At 49.5% G+C, this 14,342-nt stretch overlaps 1 protein-coding gene across 1 annotated transcript in view; it reads right to left on the bottom strand.

Annotated features, from left to right (window-relative positions):
• Zan (zonadhesin) overlaps positions 1–5,790 on the bottom strand; it is a 45,383-nt gene extending 39,593 nt beyond the window's left edge. The window contains 5 exon segments of the mRNA XM_042686721.1: positions 2,547–2,699; positions 3,451–3,538; positions 3,833–4,104; positions 4,265–4,411; positions 5,700–5,790. Of these exon segments, the coding sequence (XP_042542655.1) occupies positions 2,547–2,699; positions 3,451–3,538; positions 3,833–4,104; positions 4,265–4,411; positions 5,700–5,790 (751 nt within the window).
• Between the last annotated feature and the right edge of the window lie 8,552 nt (positions 5,791–14,342).

A 14,342-nucleotide genomic window follows, 5' to 3' on the forward strand; every position in this document is an offset into this window, starting at 1 on the left:
GAGGGCCGAGGTAGGGCCTCACTTTGCCCCTGGTCGCAGCCTGCAGCCCACCCAAGGGCATGGGCGAGGATCTGGTGGGAGCCAAGGACAGAACCTTGTCCTCACAAGGTTGAGTCTTCCCTAAACATAGCTTCTTTCTTTTCTTCTTTGTGCCAGTCCTGGGGCTTGAACTCAGGGCCTGGGCACTCTCAGTTTTTTGTTTTTCACTCAAGGCTCGTGCTCTACCACTTGAGCCACAGCTCCACTTACAGCTTCTTGGTGGCTAACTGGAGATAGTCTTACAGAGGGCTGGGAAGGTGGCTCAGTGGTAGAGCGCTTGCCTTGCATGCATGAGGCCCTGGGTTTGATTCCTCAGCACCACATAAACAGAAAAAGAAAAAAAAGTGGCGCTGTGGCTCAAGTAGTAGGCCACTAGCCTTGAGCTGAAGAGCTGAGGGACAGCGCCCAGGCCCAGAGTTCAGGCCCCACAACCAAAAATAAAAGTCTCACAGACTTTCCTGGCTTCGAACCGTGATCCTCAGATCTCAGCCTCCTGAGTGGCTAGACGTGAGCACTGGCGCCAAGCTCGGCTTTTTTTTTTTTTTTCCCCCTTCGACTTACTGGACATTGTCCTAGTTACACAAATTCGTGAGGAGAAAGAGCCGCGTACCCGCGCATCCCCGACGCCAACCAAACAGCCAATTAGCTTGCACCTTGCTCAGTGACGGAATTAGTAACTAGGTGGGAAAGGAAGGAGGCTGCTGACTTGTCAGGAACGCGCACGCATGCGTGTGGTCCGGACGGACGCGTGCACGCACACGCCCGCCGCCGTGCTGGCTGAGGCGTATGGGTTTGACTGGGGATGCAGGGAATCTGTTAGGGAGGGAAGTGGCGGGAGCGGGAGAGCCGGAAATGAAAAGGCAAGTGGAAGGAAAGGAAATGGGAAAATGGTGGCATTTCTCTTCCTCTTGTTTTCTCCTGGGGCGATTTATGAGAAATTAAAAAGAATTAATAGATTAAAAATAATAATCAGACGGGACTGGGAAGGTGGCTCAGTGGTAGAGCGCTTGCTTTGCATGCATGAGGCCCTGGGTTCGATTCCTCAGCACCACATACGCAAAAAGAAAAAAAAGCCGGAAGTGGCGCTGTGGCTCAAGTGGTAGAGCGCTAGCCTGGAGCTGAAGAGCTGAGGGACAGCGCCCAGGCCCAGAGTTCAGGCCCCACGACTGACAAAAAACAAAATAAAACATATTTTTTTAAGGAATCAGGCGTGCTTGCTGTAATCTCAGCACTGATTAGGCGGATTCCAGGCCAGCCTGGGCTACATTGAGGCCCTGGATTCTGTTATCAGCACCCCCAAAATTTAATTACTTAAATAAAATCAGGCAGATTACGTTGTAAATGTGACCCAAATCCTTGCTAGAGAATAAAAATGACAGTCCTGACAGTGGCATTTAAGCTCTGGGTCCCAGCCCTGTGAAGATACTGACATCACAGTCTTTGTTGAACCTGAAACCTCTCTCACCTTTGCACAGCTGGCCCCTCTTTCTGGAACATTCTGCCCTATTCCCAATATTTTTTTGTGCTTTATTCCATCAACTCTTTCAGGTTTGTGTGGCCTAAGGGGAAATCTACCCTGGCCACTCTATTTATTTTTTTTGGGGGGGGGGGGTCCAGTCGTGGGGCCTGAACTCTGGGCCTGGGCGCTGTCCCTCAGCTCTTTAGCTCCAGGCTAGCACTCTACCACTTGAGCCACAGCACCACTTCCAGTTTTTTTTTTCTGCTTATGTGGTGCTGAGGAACCGAACCCAGGACCTCATGCATGCAAGGCAAGCACTCTACCACTGAGCCAACTTCCCAGCCCTAGCCACTCTATTTAAAATCCACAGTCCTTCCCTTAATTTCCCCATAGCAATGTTCACCTTCTCCTAACTGTGTAATTCAGGGTGGGCTTTTGTTTGTTTTGTAGTTGTTTGTTTGTACCAGCTCTGGGGCTTGAACTCAGGGCCTGGGCCTGTTCTTTAGATTTTCCACTTGAGGCTGGCATTTTATTATTTGAGTCCCAGCACCACTTTTTGCATTTTGACAGTTAATTGGAGATAAGAGTCACCTGGATTGTTCTTCCTGGTCAGGCTTTGAACCTCAATCCTCAAATATCAGATCTCCTGAGTAGCTAGGATTACAGGCATGAGCCACCAGCACCCAGCTGTAATTTATTTCTTTGTTTGGGAAACTATCTCTTCACCTCCCCTTTGTCTGTGGTGTGTATTGGTTCAAGAGTGCACAAGATACAGCCTACCACATTATAGGTGCTCAGTAGGGAAGGAAGGAAGGAAGGAAGGGAGGGAGGGAGGAAGGAAGGAAGGAAGGAAGGAAGGAATAGTGAAGGGTCCCAGGGTAAGGTGATCAGGAGCCAGCAGTGAAGGAAGCTGGTGGTACTGCCATCAAAGCTGAACTGAAGCTTGAGGCTGCTAGAACTCCCCTAGCTAGGCCCAAGGCAGGTATTACAAAGTGTGGAGGTCATTGGAGCCTAGAAAGTCACAGGACAACGCAGGCTCAGTACTCACGGCCAGGACTAGAGAAGTCATCTTCAGGTCCCACACCTGTCTTTCCTGATGACCCATTCTTCTGAACCCACTTGGCCCCCGTGGGAGTGGGGATCCAGCTCCAACCACAGAGATCATTGAGAGTGTCAAAAGTGCACATTTTCATCATGCATACTGAGAGAGAAGAGAGGAAGGGCTAGCCACACACCATGATTCATGCCTGTAATCCCACTACTCAGGAAGCTGAGATCTGAGGATCATGAAGCCATCTTGAGCAGGAAAGTCCATGAGACTCTTCTCTCCAATTAACCAGTAAAAGGATGGAAGTGGAGCTGTGGCTCAAGTGGTAGAGTGCCAGGGATGGTGTCCAGGCCCTGAATTCAAGCCCCAATAGTGGCACAAAAATTAAGAAGAAGGAGGGAGCTTAGTGCACACTAAGGCTTGAACTCAAACTGGGGACTTCCTGCTCTTGCTCTCCCCTTGGCATTCTTGCTCACACCTGGCATTTTACCACTTAAGCCACACCTCCAGCCCAGCCTCTTGGCTGGTTAATTGGAGACAATTCTCAATTAGTTTGCTCAATCTCAATTTCCTCATCTCTAAACTATTGCATGGACAGCACGCTACCACTTGAGCCATAGTCCCACTCCCAGATTTTTGCTGGTTAACTAGTGATCAGGCTCTTACAGACTTTCCCATCTGGGCTGCCTTCAAACCTCAATCCTCAGCCTCCTGAGCAGCTAGGATTACAGGCATGAACTACTATGTCCAGCTGGGTCACAACTCTGTATTGAAGGAGGACCCCTCTTGATGCATGGCTACTTTCAGGGTCAGACCCTGGGTTCTGAGGCACCCCACAGGGGAAATTTGCCAGGGATCAGAGAGAAACTGACGGGGGGGGGGGGGGGAGGGAGACAAGACTCACCCCGATTGCAGGTACCTCGATGGATGGACAGGGCGTCCAGGGAGATGTCCAGGAAGGGGGTATTGCCCCTCATTCCCTCGAATATCAGCTGTAGGATGGGGGGCACACAGAGACCCCGAGCCTTGTGAGCCACTTGGCCTGGCTCCCTGACTCCCTCTTTTTTTTTCCCCCTGTATTTTTCTGAGGAGCAGTGCTGGGGTTTGAACTCAGGACTTTCCCCTCACTACACAAGTGCTCTGCTACTGGAGCCTCATCCCCCATCCTCCTGCCCCTTTTTCCTCGGATGGCCTGCCCCCCACCAGGTCCCCTTCTTTTCCCAGCCCAGCACCCACCCCCACTCCCAGCCTCCCCGTGGGGCCCCTAAGTGTGCCCCAGGCCTCACCCGGCTTGGCAGGATCAACTCAGCGGGCAGTGTGACAGTGGTGGGCATCCAGGAGGGGCTCTGGGTGTTCACGTGTTTCCAGAGCACCTTGGGGCGGTTGTCCTGTGTCCCCATGAGCAGGAGGAGTCTGAGCTGGGCACCCCAGGACAAGCCAAACATGTGGTAGGCGAAATACAGGCAGAGCGGGCCATGCTCCCAAATATCCGGGCTACGCAGGCGGGCCACTCCACCCGTCCGGAAGGTTCTAGAATCCATGTGCAGGTAGTAGCCCTCTGGAGGAGGCAGAGCCAACGATGCTGAGGTCCTGCTGTCCCCAAGGGCTGTGCCCAAACATCACCCCAGCCCACCCTGCTCTAAGCCCAGTGTCTGCTTCCGTCCTCCTCCTGCCCACTGCCTGCCATCCGCTCTCAGGAGTTCCCAGAGGCCCCTCACCTCCAGTGGGGTACCCGCCGGGGGGCCCAGAGATGCCAGTCGGGGAGGGCCCGCTGGTTCGAATCCAGTCCCCGTCATCTGCAGACACTTGGGACCAGTCACAGAGGGGTTTGCTGTCATCTTCAAAATCACACTTAGTGATAATAGCTAGAGAGAGAGAGAGGGAGAAGAGAGAAGGAGGGAAGGAGAGAAGGAGGGAAGGAGAGGAGGGAGGGAGAGGGAGAGAGAGCAGGAAGAAAAAGGAAGGAAAGAAAGAAAGAAAGAAAGAAAGAAAGAAAGAAAGAAAGAAAGAAAGAAAGAAAGAAAGAAAGAAAGAAAGAAAGAAAAAGAGAAAGAAAGGAAGGAGAGAGAGGGAAGGAAGGAAGGAAGGAAGGAAGGAAGGAAGGAAGGAAGGAAGGAAGGAAGGAAGGAAGGAAAAAGGGAAGGAGGGAGGGAGGGAAGGAGGGGGAAAAAAAGAAAAGGAAAGGAGCCAGTGAGGCCTTAGGGCAGAGGGAAAGGGCAAAGGAGGGTATGGCCAGACCACAGAGCCACCCTGGGAAATGAGGTGAGGAGGGTCACTGAGCTTAGAGGGAGGCAACACTGCCGTTTGGGATGGGATCAGAGGTCTGGGAGACAGTACTTTAGGAAACACTCAGGGCTGGGAAGAGGGTGGGCAGAATGGCAGGGTCAAGGGCCGTGAACTGTTTTGCTGTATTATTTTTATTGTTGTTTTATTTTTGTTTTGTGTTTTGTGAGACAGGGTCCTGCTATGTAATCCAGGCTGGCCTTAAATCCAAGATCCTCCTGCCTCTGCCTCCGAAGGCTGGGGTTATAGGTATGTAATACCACTCCTGATTGTTGTTAGTTTATTTGAATGTAGAGCTTCCCTCCCTCCCTCCCTCCCTTCCTCCCTCCCTCCCTCCTCCTCCTCCTCTTACCTTCTGTCCTTCCTTCCTTTTTATCGGTTCTGGGCTTTGAACTCAGGACCTTGTCCCTGCTATACAGGCCCTCTACAAATGAGTCATGCCTCTAGCTTTTTATTTGCACAGGCTGAGATGGGATCTTACTTCCTGCTCAAACACAAGACTGGACTGCACTCTGTCTAGTTAAGGCTCCCTGAGGCAGCTAAGATGGCAGGCATGTGCCAGAGCACCTAGCTTCCTACCCTTGAGATGGATTCTCATGAATTTTTGTGCTTGGAACCAAGATCCTCCCAATCTGAACCTCCCAAGTAGCTAGGATTACAGGCCATCCATCAGTGACTGGCCTAAGTAGAGAAATCTCCTCTTCAGGGCTGGACTTGCCTTATGTCCCCACCACTCTGCTCTGAGCACCAGTATTCCGTGTCACATCACTGCCATGTCCTAAGGACACCTAAGATGGCCACCCCTGGGCTGAGGATTGGCTTTCATTGCCAGATCCTGGGTCCTAAGAAGGGAGAGGAGGCCCAACTTACAGTTGTCCACAGAGCGACGAACAAACACCTCCCAGTCCAGAGGGTTCTGTGTCCTTGGTGTTGGAGAAAGCAAAAATGCCGCCTTTGTCATTAAATCAAGAATTATAAGACTCTAAGATAGTGTGTATTCTGAGAGCTGATTTTTAGATGCTTCTTCCTCTCTCCCTACATTGACCTGTCTTCTTTAAGATTTAAAAAAAAAAAAAAAAAAAAAAGCTGGGCTCCAGTGGCTCATGCCTGCAATCGTAGCTACTCAGGAGGCTGAGATCTGAGGATCACCATTCAAAGCCAACCTGGGCAGGCAAGTCCGAGAGATTCGAATCTCCAATGAGCCACCAGAAACCCAGAAGTGACACCATGACTTAAAGTGGTAGAGTGCTAGTCTTAAGCAAAAGAGCTTGGGGATAGTGCCCAGGCTCTGAGTTCAAGCCTCACGATTTAAAAAAAAAAAAAGGATTTCAAGGAAAGTCACCCACAGCCTCTTCAGCCAGTCTCCTAAAAAATGTTCCTCCTCCAGCCTCTCCCATTCTACATCTACGCAGCGGTTGTGCGCAGATGAACTGGGCAGAGGTCATGCCCCATATGAGAATTCCTCCGTAGCATCTCCATTCTCCCCCGGGGGCGTCTCTTTGTGCAGGGGAGGAGGACAGGAGGAGGAGTTTTTCACTATTGCCGATGTAGGGGCTGAATGGATCCCAGGTGCCCGGTGGGTGATGAGATGGGGTTTCTTCACCTATACCCAACTCAATATAGAAGCCAGGGGTGACCCCTAGGGGCCACCCCTGCCCACCTATCACCCTCAGAGACCTGTCCCCCCTCCCTAGGCATGTTGGGCCAAGAACATGGCCTTTCATTTTCTTTTCTTCTTCTTCTTTTTTTGGTCGGTCGTGGGGCTTGAACTCTGGGATTGGGTGCTGTCCCTCAGCTCTTCAGCTCAAGGCTAACGCTCTACCGCTTGAGCCACAGTGCCACTTCCAGTTTTCTGGTGGTTAATTGGAGATAAGAGTCTCACGGACTTTCTTTCCCCGACTGGCTTTGAATGGTGATCCTCAGATCTCAGCCTCCTGAGTAGCCAGGATTACAGGCGTGAGCCACCAGTGCCAGGCTAAGGCCTTTCATTTTCTTCAAGTCCTTGGTCAAATCCTCCTCCCAAGCTCCAGGAACTAACTTTCTTGCTTGCTTTGGCGCCTGTCGTGGGGCTTGAGCTCAGGGTCTTGTGTTCTTACTTGTTTTTGTTTTGTTTTTCACTCAAGGCTGGTGCTCTACCACTTGAGCCCCAGCTCCCCCTCCAGCTTCTTGCTGGTTTATGGGAGATAGGAGTCTCACAGACTAGGGCTAGGAAGGTGGCTCAGTGGTAGAGTGCTTGCCTCGCATGCATGAAGCCTTGGGTTCGATTCCTCAGCACCACATACACAGAAAAAGCTGGAAGTGGCGCTGTAGCTCAAGTAGTAGAGCACCAGCCTTGAGCAATAGCAGCTCAGGGACAGCGCTCAGGCCCTGAGTTCAAGCCCCAGGACTGGCATTAAAAAAAAAAAAAAAGAGTCTCACAGACTTTCCTGCCCAGGCTGGCTTCAAAGCTTGATCCTCAGATCTCAGCCTCCTGAGTAGCCAGGATTATAGATGTGAGCAAGGGGCACCTAGTTTCCATCATTTCTTGCTGCTGCTACCCAAAATCTGTGCCTACTTTGTTTTTTTCTGTTTTCAGAGGGCCTAATTTCTCTGTCATCCATCATCATCTGGCTCCCCAACTCCCTACCTCCTATTTCTTCTTCTTCTTCTTTTTTTGGGGGTCTGGTCATGGGTCCTGAACTCTGGGCCTGGGCGCTGTCCCTCAGCTCTTCAGCTCAAAGCTAGCGCTCTACCACTTGAGCTATATCGCCGCTTCTGGCTTTTTCTGCTTATGTGGTGCTGAGGAATCGAACCCAAGGCCTCAGGCATGCAAGGCAAGCACTCTACCACTGAGCCACCTTCCCAGCCCTCCTATTTCTTCTTAATTACACCCCCCCTTATTTCTTCTTAATTCCAACTCCCCCCAAATTTGTAGTTTGTGGGTCAACCTATCTCCATCCCACTGGGCTGCCTGCCTGCCACCCCAGCATGCTGTCTTTGTCTTTGGCCTGCCTGCTTTGTCCACCCAACTGCCCCTGTTCCATCTCCCCCTCCCCAACAAAGGTCCCTGCTTACCAGGACAGGACAGACATGTGAATCCAGGTGGCCCCCATTATTAGCACCAGAGTCCAAACTGCATACTCCATGAGGGGACCTCAGAGGTGACCCCTGGGTGCAGGGAGAGGGGACAGGACAGAATCTGGGCCTCTCTTCTATACCTCTGGGCCTCGGTCCTTGGCATCCTTTTGAAGAGGTCATGAAAAACAATCAGAAGAAAATTCAATTGAACATCTAATACATGAGTTCATGATTAAAAATCAAGAGAAATATATTAAGAGTGAAGAAAGACTTGGAAGATCGACCCAGGAAATCTAATATTAAAAAGAAATAGTTCAGGGCCGGGAATATGGCTTAGTGGTTGAGTGCTTGCCTAGCATGCATGAAGCCCTGGGTTTAATTCCTCAGTACCACATAAACAGAAAAAGCCAGAAGTGGTGCTGTGGCTCAAGTAGCAGAGTGCTAGCCTGGAGCAAAAAAGCTCCAAGAGGGCTGGGAAGGTGGCTCAGTGGTAGAGCACTTGCCTTGCATGCATAAGGCCCTAGGTTCGATTCCTCAGCACCACATAAGCAGAAAAAATAAAAAAGCTGGAAGTGGCGCTGTGGCTCAAGTGGTAGAGTGCTAGCCTTGAGCTGAAGAGCTGAGGGACAGTGCCCAGGCCCAGAGTTCAGGCCCCACGACCGGATCCAAAAAAAAAAAAGCTCCAAGACAGTTCCCAGGTTCTCAGTTCAGGGCCCAGGACTGGCAAAAAAAAAAAAAAAGGAAAGAAAGAGAAGGAAGGAAGGAAGGAAGGAAGGAAGGAAGGAAGGAAGGAAGGAAGGAAGGAAGAGTTCAAAAAGAGAGAAAGAAGGGAAATTTTAGAAAAGAAAAAGACACACAGGTAAATACCCCAGATCTGAAATACTCAAGTCTGTAGAATAGAAAATACCCAAATCAAAAAAATGGAAGATGTGTCATAAAATTTTCTGCTTTCAGGAGTGAAGAAAAACCTCCCAAACACATTCTGATAGAGAGGAACAGGTCACATACTAAAGTTCAGTAGACAAGGTCACACAGTAAGGATCAGGGATCAGCAGATGAAGTGATGTAGTAAGGATCAGGGATCAGTAGTTCAGGTCACCCAGAAAGGATCAAGGATCAGAAGACATCAGGGCTTTCCAGTAGCAACCATGGGTTCTAAAAGACATCGGAATATTGTGTGCAGAATTCCAACAGCAAATCATTTCAAACCTAAAAATTCTACAACTAGCAACAGTAGTAAAGACATGGAGGATGGAGTGAAGGGCGGACTGGAAATGACTGGCAAAGAACAGAAGAAGACCAGAGCACCAGCAGCTCACACCTGTCATCCTAGCTTTAAGATGGCTGAGATCCGAGGATCTTGGTTTGAAGTCAGCTTTGGCAGAAAAGTCCATGAAACTCTTACCTCTAATAACTTCCCTCTCCCCCGCCCCCCCAAAAAAAGCCTGAAGTGGATGGAGCTCAAGGGGTAGAGCACTAGCCTTGAGGACAAAGAGGCTCAGAGACAATGTCCAGGTCCTGAGTTCAAGCCCCACAACCACACACATAACATACAAAAAGTCTCTTTTTTGCCCCAGCTGGCTTCGAACTTCAATCCTCTGATCTTAGCCTCCTGAGTAGCTAGGATTACAGGTGTAATCACCAGCACCTGGCCCTCCTAACGTCTTAGGATAACATACAGGAGGCTCCTGTAAACAGACCCACAGCTCTGCCCTCTGTATGAGTAAGATATCCTTATCGATGATACATAATACTTGGTAATAAATGTTTATGGAAGGGTTTATGCTTTTACTATATAATATTTTGTGTGTGTGTATATGTGTGTATGGTGTGCTTAAAATCAGGACTGTACCTGAATGCTGTATGTTTGAGGAGCTATTAAGAGGAAAAAACATATTTTTTGAGACAGAGTCTTGCCACGTTGTACAGGCTAGCCTTGAACCAGATCTTCCTGCCTCAGCCTAAGTGCTGGGATTACAGGGGTGCACCATCACGTCCAGCTGAACCACTGAAGAGTTGTAAGCAATCGAGTGACTTGATCACACCTTCATTTTAAGAATGAGCTCTGCAGCTGAGTGGCTCAAGCCTGTAATCCTAGCTACTCAGGAGGCTGAGATCTGAGGATCATGGTTCAAAGCCAGCCTGGGCAGGAAACTCTGTGAGACTCTTATCTCCAATAAACCACTAGAAAACCAGAAGTGGCACTGTGGCTCAAGTGGTAGAGTGCTAGTCTTGAGCTGAAGAGCTGAGGGATAGCACCCAAGCCCAGAATTCAAGCCTCATGACAGACCAAAAAAAAAAAAAAGAAAGAAAGAAAGAAGAAAAAAGAATGAGCTCTGCAGCATGCTGGCCAGGTAGAGTATGAATCCCATAGCTGCTGGCCAGAGCTGGGATGCCCTGCACACAGACAACAACCATTCATGGAGCCACGAGTGAGTCAAAAATTTCCTGTAACAATTAGCATGGTGGCACATGCCTGTAATTCCAGCATTGCATAGGCTGAGGCCTGAAGAGCAATAGTCCAAGATGAGCCTCGGCTACATAGCAAGACCCTGCTTCTAAAACAAAGGAAACACAGAAGAAGGAAAGGAGGAAGAGCCAGAGGGAGGAGGGGGGATTGAGAGAAGAGGGGGGAAAGGGAAACAAGGAAGGAAGGACAGGAAGAAAACCTCACCTCAACCAATAAGATGCAGCCTGAAATCCAATCTGTTACTGGATGCATGGCCCACAGCTTAGAAAAAAGTGATGATGCGGCCAGGCATTCTCCTAACTCTAACCCTAGCCCTAACTATACCTGAACTAAGAAGTAATACACATATTCTCAGTTGCATTCATCCTAACTATAATTGCCTTGTAACTTTTTTTTGTCCAAGACCAGGATTTGAACTCTTTTTTTTTTTTTTTTTTTGGAGGGGGGGGGGGTCCGGTCGTGGGGCCTGAACTCTGGGCCTGTGCGCTGTCCCTCAGCTCTTCAGCTCAAGGCTAGCGCTCTACCACTTGAGCCACAGCACCACTTCCAGCTTTTTTTCTTTTTTTTTTGTTTATGTGGTACTGAGGAATCGAACCCAAGGCCTCATGCATGCAAGGCAAGCGCTCTACCACTGAGCCACCTTCCCAGCCCCTAGGATTTGAACTCTTGATCTGATGTTTTTGCTCATTGGCTGATGCTCTACCACCTGGAGCCACACCTCCAACCTAAAATCTGTTTTCATTTTACCCTAACTCTACTTAACCCTAGCCCTAATCTTAACTCTAATCTTAACCCCTTTTTTTTTTTCATTTTTTATGCAATTTTTTTTGTTGCTGTTATTGGTCATAGGGCTTGAACTAAGGGCTTGAGCACTTGTCCTTGGGCTCTTTTTATTTTTTTTCTTGTCGGTCATGGGGCCTGAACTCTGGGCCTGGGCACTGTCCCTGCACTCTTCAGCTCAAGGCTAGCGCTCTACCACTTGAGCCACAGCCCCACTTCTGGCTTTTTCTGCTTATATGGTGCTGAGAGATCGAACCCAAGACCTCATGCATGCAAGGCAATCACTCTACCACTGAGCCACCTTCCCAGCCTTTTTTTTTTTTTTTTGTCGGTTTTGGGGCTCGAACTCTGGGCCTGAGCGCTGTCCCTCAACTCTTCAGCTCAAAGCTAGTGCTCTACCACTTGAGCTACAGTGCCACTTCCGGTTTCCTGGTGGTTTTGTTTTGTTTTGTTTTTTATAGGAGTTAAGAGTTTCACAGACTTTCCTGCCCAGGCTGGCTTTGAACTGCGATCCTCAGATCTCAGCCTCCTGAGTAGCTAGGATTATAGGCATGAGCCACCAGCTCCCAGCATCTTTGAGCTGTTTTACTCAAGGCTGGTGCTCTACCACTTTGAGCTACAGCTCCACTTCCGGTTTTCTAGTTAATTGGAGGTAAGAGTCTCACGGACTTTGCTGCCCAGGATAGTTTGAATCGTGATCTTCAGATCTCAGCCTCCTTGAGTAGCTAGGATGACAGATCTCAGTGACCCTAACCCTTTCTATAACCCTAACCGGAAAACTAAATGGGGCCCCAACCCTCAATTTAACCCTAACTCTGCCCAAATCCTAAATGGAAACACAAATTCTATTTTCCATTCATCCTAACTTTTACTTGACAGGTGCCTCTAGAAGAAGACAGTCACCTAGTTCTAGGTGACTTCTGGCTTCTAGGAGATTGGGAGGACTGCAGGGCAAGGCCAACCCAGGCAAAAGGTTCACAAAGACACCATCTCAACCAATAAACCAGGCATTGTGGTGCCCAGCTGTTGCCCCATCTAACTGAGAAAGCATAACAAGAAGGGTCATGATCCAGGCTGATCTAGGCAAAACAAACAAACACACACAAGATCCCCTTCTCAAAAATAACCAAAGACAACAGGGCTAGGGGGGAGGGGGAGAGCGGTGTGTGTGTGTGTGGCTCACGTGGTAGAGAACCTGCCTAGCAAAGTCAAGGCCCTAAGATCAAACCAGTACTGCTCCCCTCCTACCCCGCAAACTCCAGTAGTGTTTTGTTTTTTTTTAAGTGTTTTAAACCCTTTCACACACACCCCTCCCCAGGAGGAGGAAGCACCAGGCTCTGAAGTACCCCCAGGATGCAGGGGTCCAATGGCCTCCTTAGAGCCCAGGGCCAGGGGGCGGGGGGGGGGGGGGGTGGTCGGGGAGAGAGTGAACATAACAACAATGCGAAGCTCTCCACCAGCTCCCATGCCCTGTTCACAGAAGGCCCAGAGTCCATTGCGAATGAGGACAGACACGGCCAGTGGCAGGAAATGGTTAAACCAGGGGAGACAGCGGGTAGTCACTGACCCACAGCCCCTCTGGACTGGGCAATAGGCCTCTGATGCTGCTTTTGCTGACCTCCTTTGGCCCCACCAAGTCCAGCCGAGTGCCTGGAAGTTGGGGGTGGGGGCTCCAGGCAAGACAGGAAGATGGGAGGAGGACCTGCCAAGTCCTGCATTTGAGGAACCAGAAATGGGCAAGGCTCCAAAGACTGCCAAATTTGATGAGCTGGGCAGCAGCAGGAAACACAACTCAAGAGACCCTGAGATGGAAAGGAACCCCAGAAATTGCCACAGAGAGCAAAAGGCCAGTGCTGAGTTCCTGTGTGCCCTTGGAAATCCTGCTGACCTCTCTGGGCTTGAGCATTTTAAAAGCTAGAAATCTGTGTGAGCACCATGTAATTTCCTTCCTCCTTCCCTCCCCCTTCCTTTCTTCCTTCTTTCATCCTTCTTCCCTTCTTTCCCCCTTTCCCTCCTTTTCTCCCTCCTTCCTTTTCTCTCACCTTTCTTTTTGTCTTTCTCTCACCCCTGTCCTCCTCCTTCCTTTCTTCTTTTTTTCTTTTATTTTTGGCAGTTGTGGGGCTTGAACACTGGGCACTGTCCCTGAGCTCCTCAGCTCCAGGCGAGTGCTCTACCACTTGAGCCACAGTGCCACTTCTGGTGTTTTGGTGGCTTATTGGAGATGAGTCTCAGGGAGGCCTTAATAGGGGCTGGGAAGTTGGCTCAGTGGTAGAGCGCTTGCCTCACATGCATGAGACCCTGGGTTTGATTCCTCAGCACCACATAAGCAGAAAAAAGCTGGAAGTGGCACTATGGTTCAAGTGGTAGAGAGCTAGCCTTGAGCTAAAGAGCTGGGGGACAGCGCCCAAGCCCAGACTTCAGGTCCCATAACCGTAAAAAGAAAAGAAAAGAAAAGAAAAGAAAAGGTCTTGGGGAGTGTTGCTAAGGAAGTGGGAGGGAAGGGATGGTAGGGGAAAAACAAAGGAGGAGGCAACAATGCTGGCTAAGAAATGTACTCAAGCCAAGTGCCGGTGGCTCACGCCCATAATTCTAGCTACTCAGAAGGCTGAGGATCTCGGTTCAAAGCCAGCCTGGCAGGAAAGTCCATGAAACTCTTATCTCCAATAAACCACCAGAAAGTGGCGCTGTAACTCAAGTGGTAGAGCACTAGCCTTGAGCTGAAGAGTTGAGGGACAGTGCTCAGGCCCAGAGTTCAAGCCCCATGACCGACAAAAAAAAAAAAAAAAAAGAAATGTACTCATTACCTTGCTCATGTAACTGTAACCCCTCCTCTGTACAGTAGTCTCACAACATAAAACTTAATTTAAAAAAAAAAAAAAAAAAGACAGCCTGGTCTGTCTTTGAACCTCAATTCTCAGATCTCAGCCTCCTGAGTAGCTAAGATTACAGGTGTGAACCACTGGTGCCCAGCTCTTTTTTTTTTTTATTTTTCTCTCCTCCTCCTCCACCTCCTCCTTCTTCTTCTTTTGCTTCAACTCAGGGCCTGGGCATTGTCCCTGAGCTTCTTTTGCTCAAGGCTAGCACTCTACCACTTGAGTCACAGCACCACTCCTGGCTTTTTCTTTTTATGTGGAATCAAACCCAGGGCTTCATGCAGGCTAGGCAAGCACTCTACCACTAAGTCACATTCCCAGCCCTTTTTTCTT

The sequence above is a fragment of the Dipodomys spectabilis genome, unplaced genomic scaffold (genome assembly GCF_019054845.1).
Source record: "Dipodomys spectabilis isolate Male_0828 unplaced genomic scaffold, ASM1905484v1 ptg000098l, whole genome shotgun sequence".
In the NCBI taxonomy this organism is placed as follows: Eukaryota; Metazoa; Chordata; class Mammalia; order Rodentia; family Heteromyidae; genus Dipodomys; species Dipodomys spectabilis.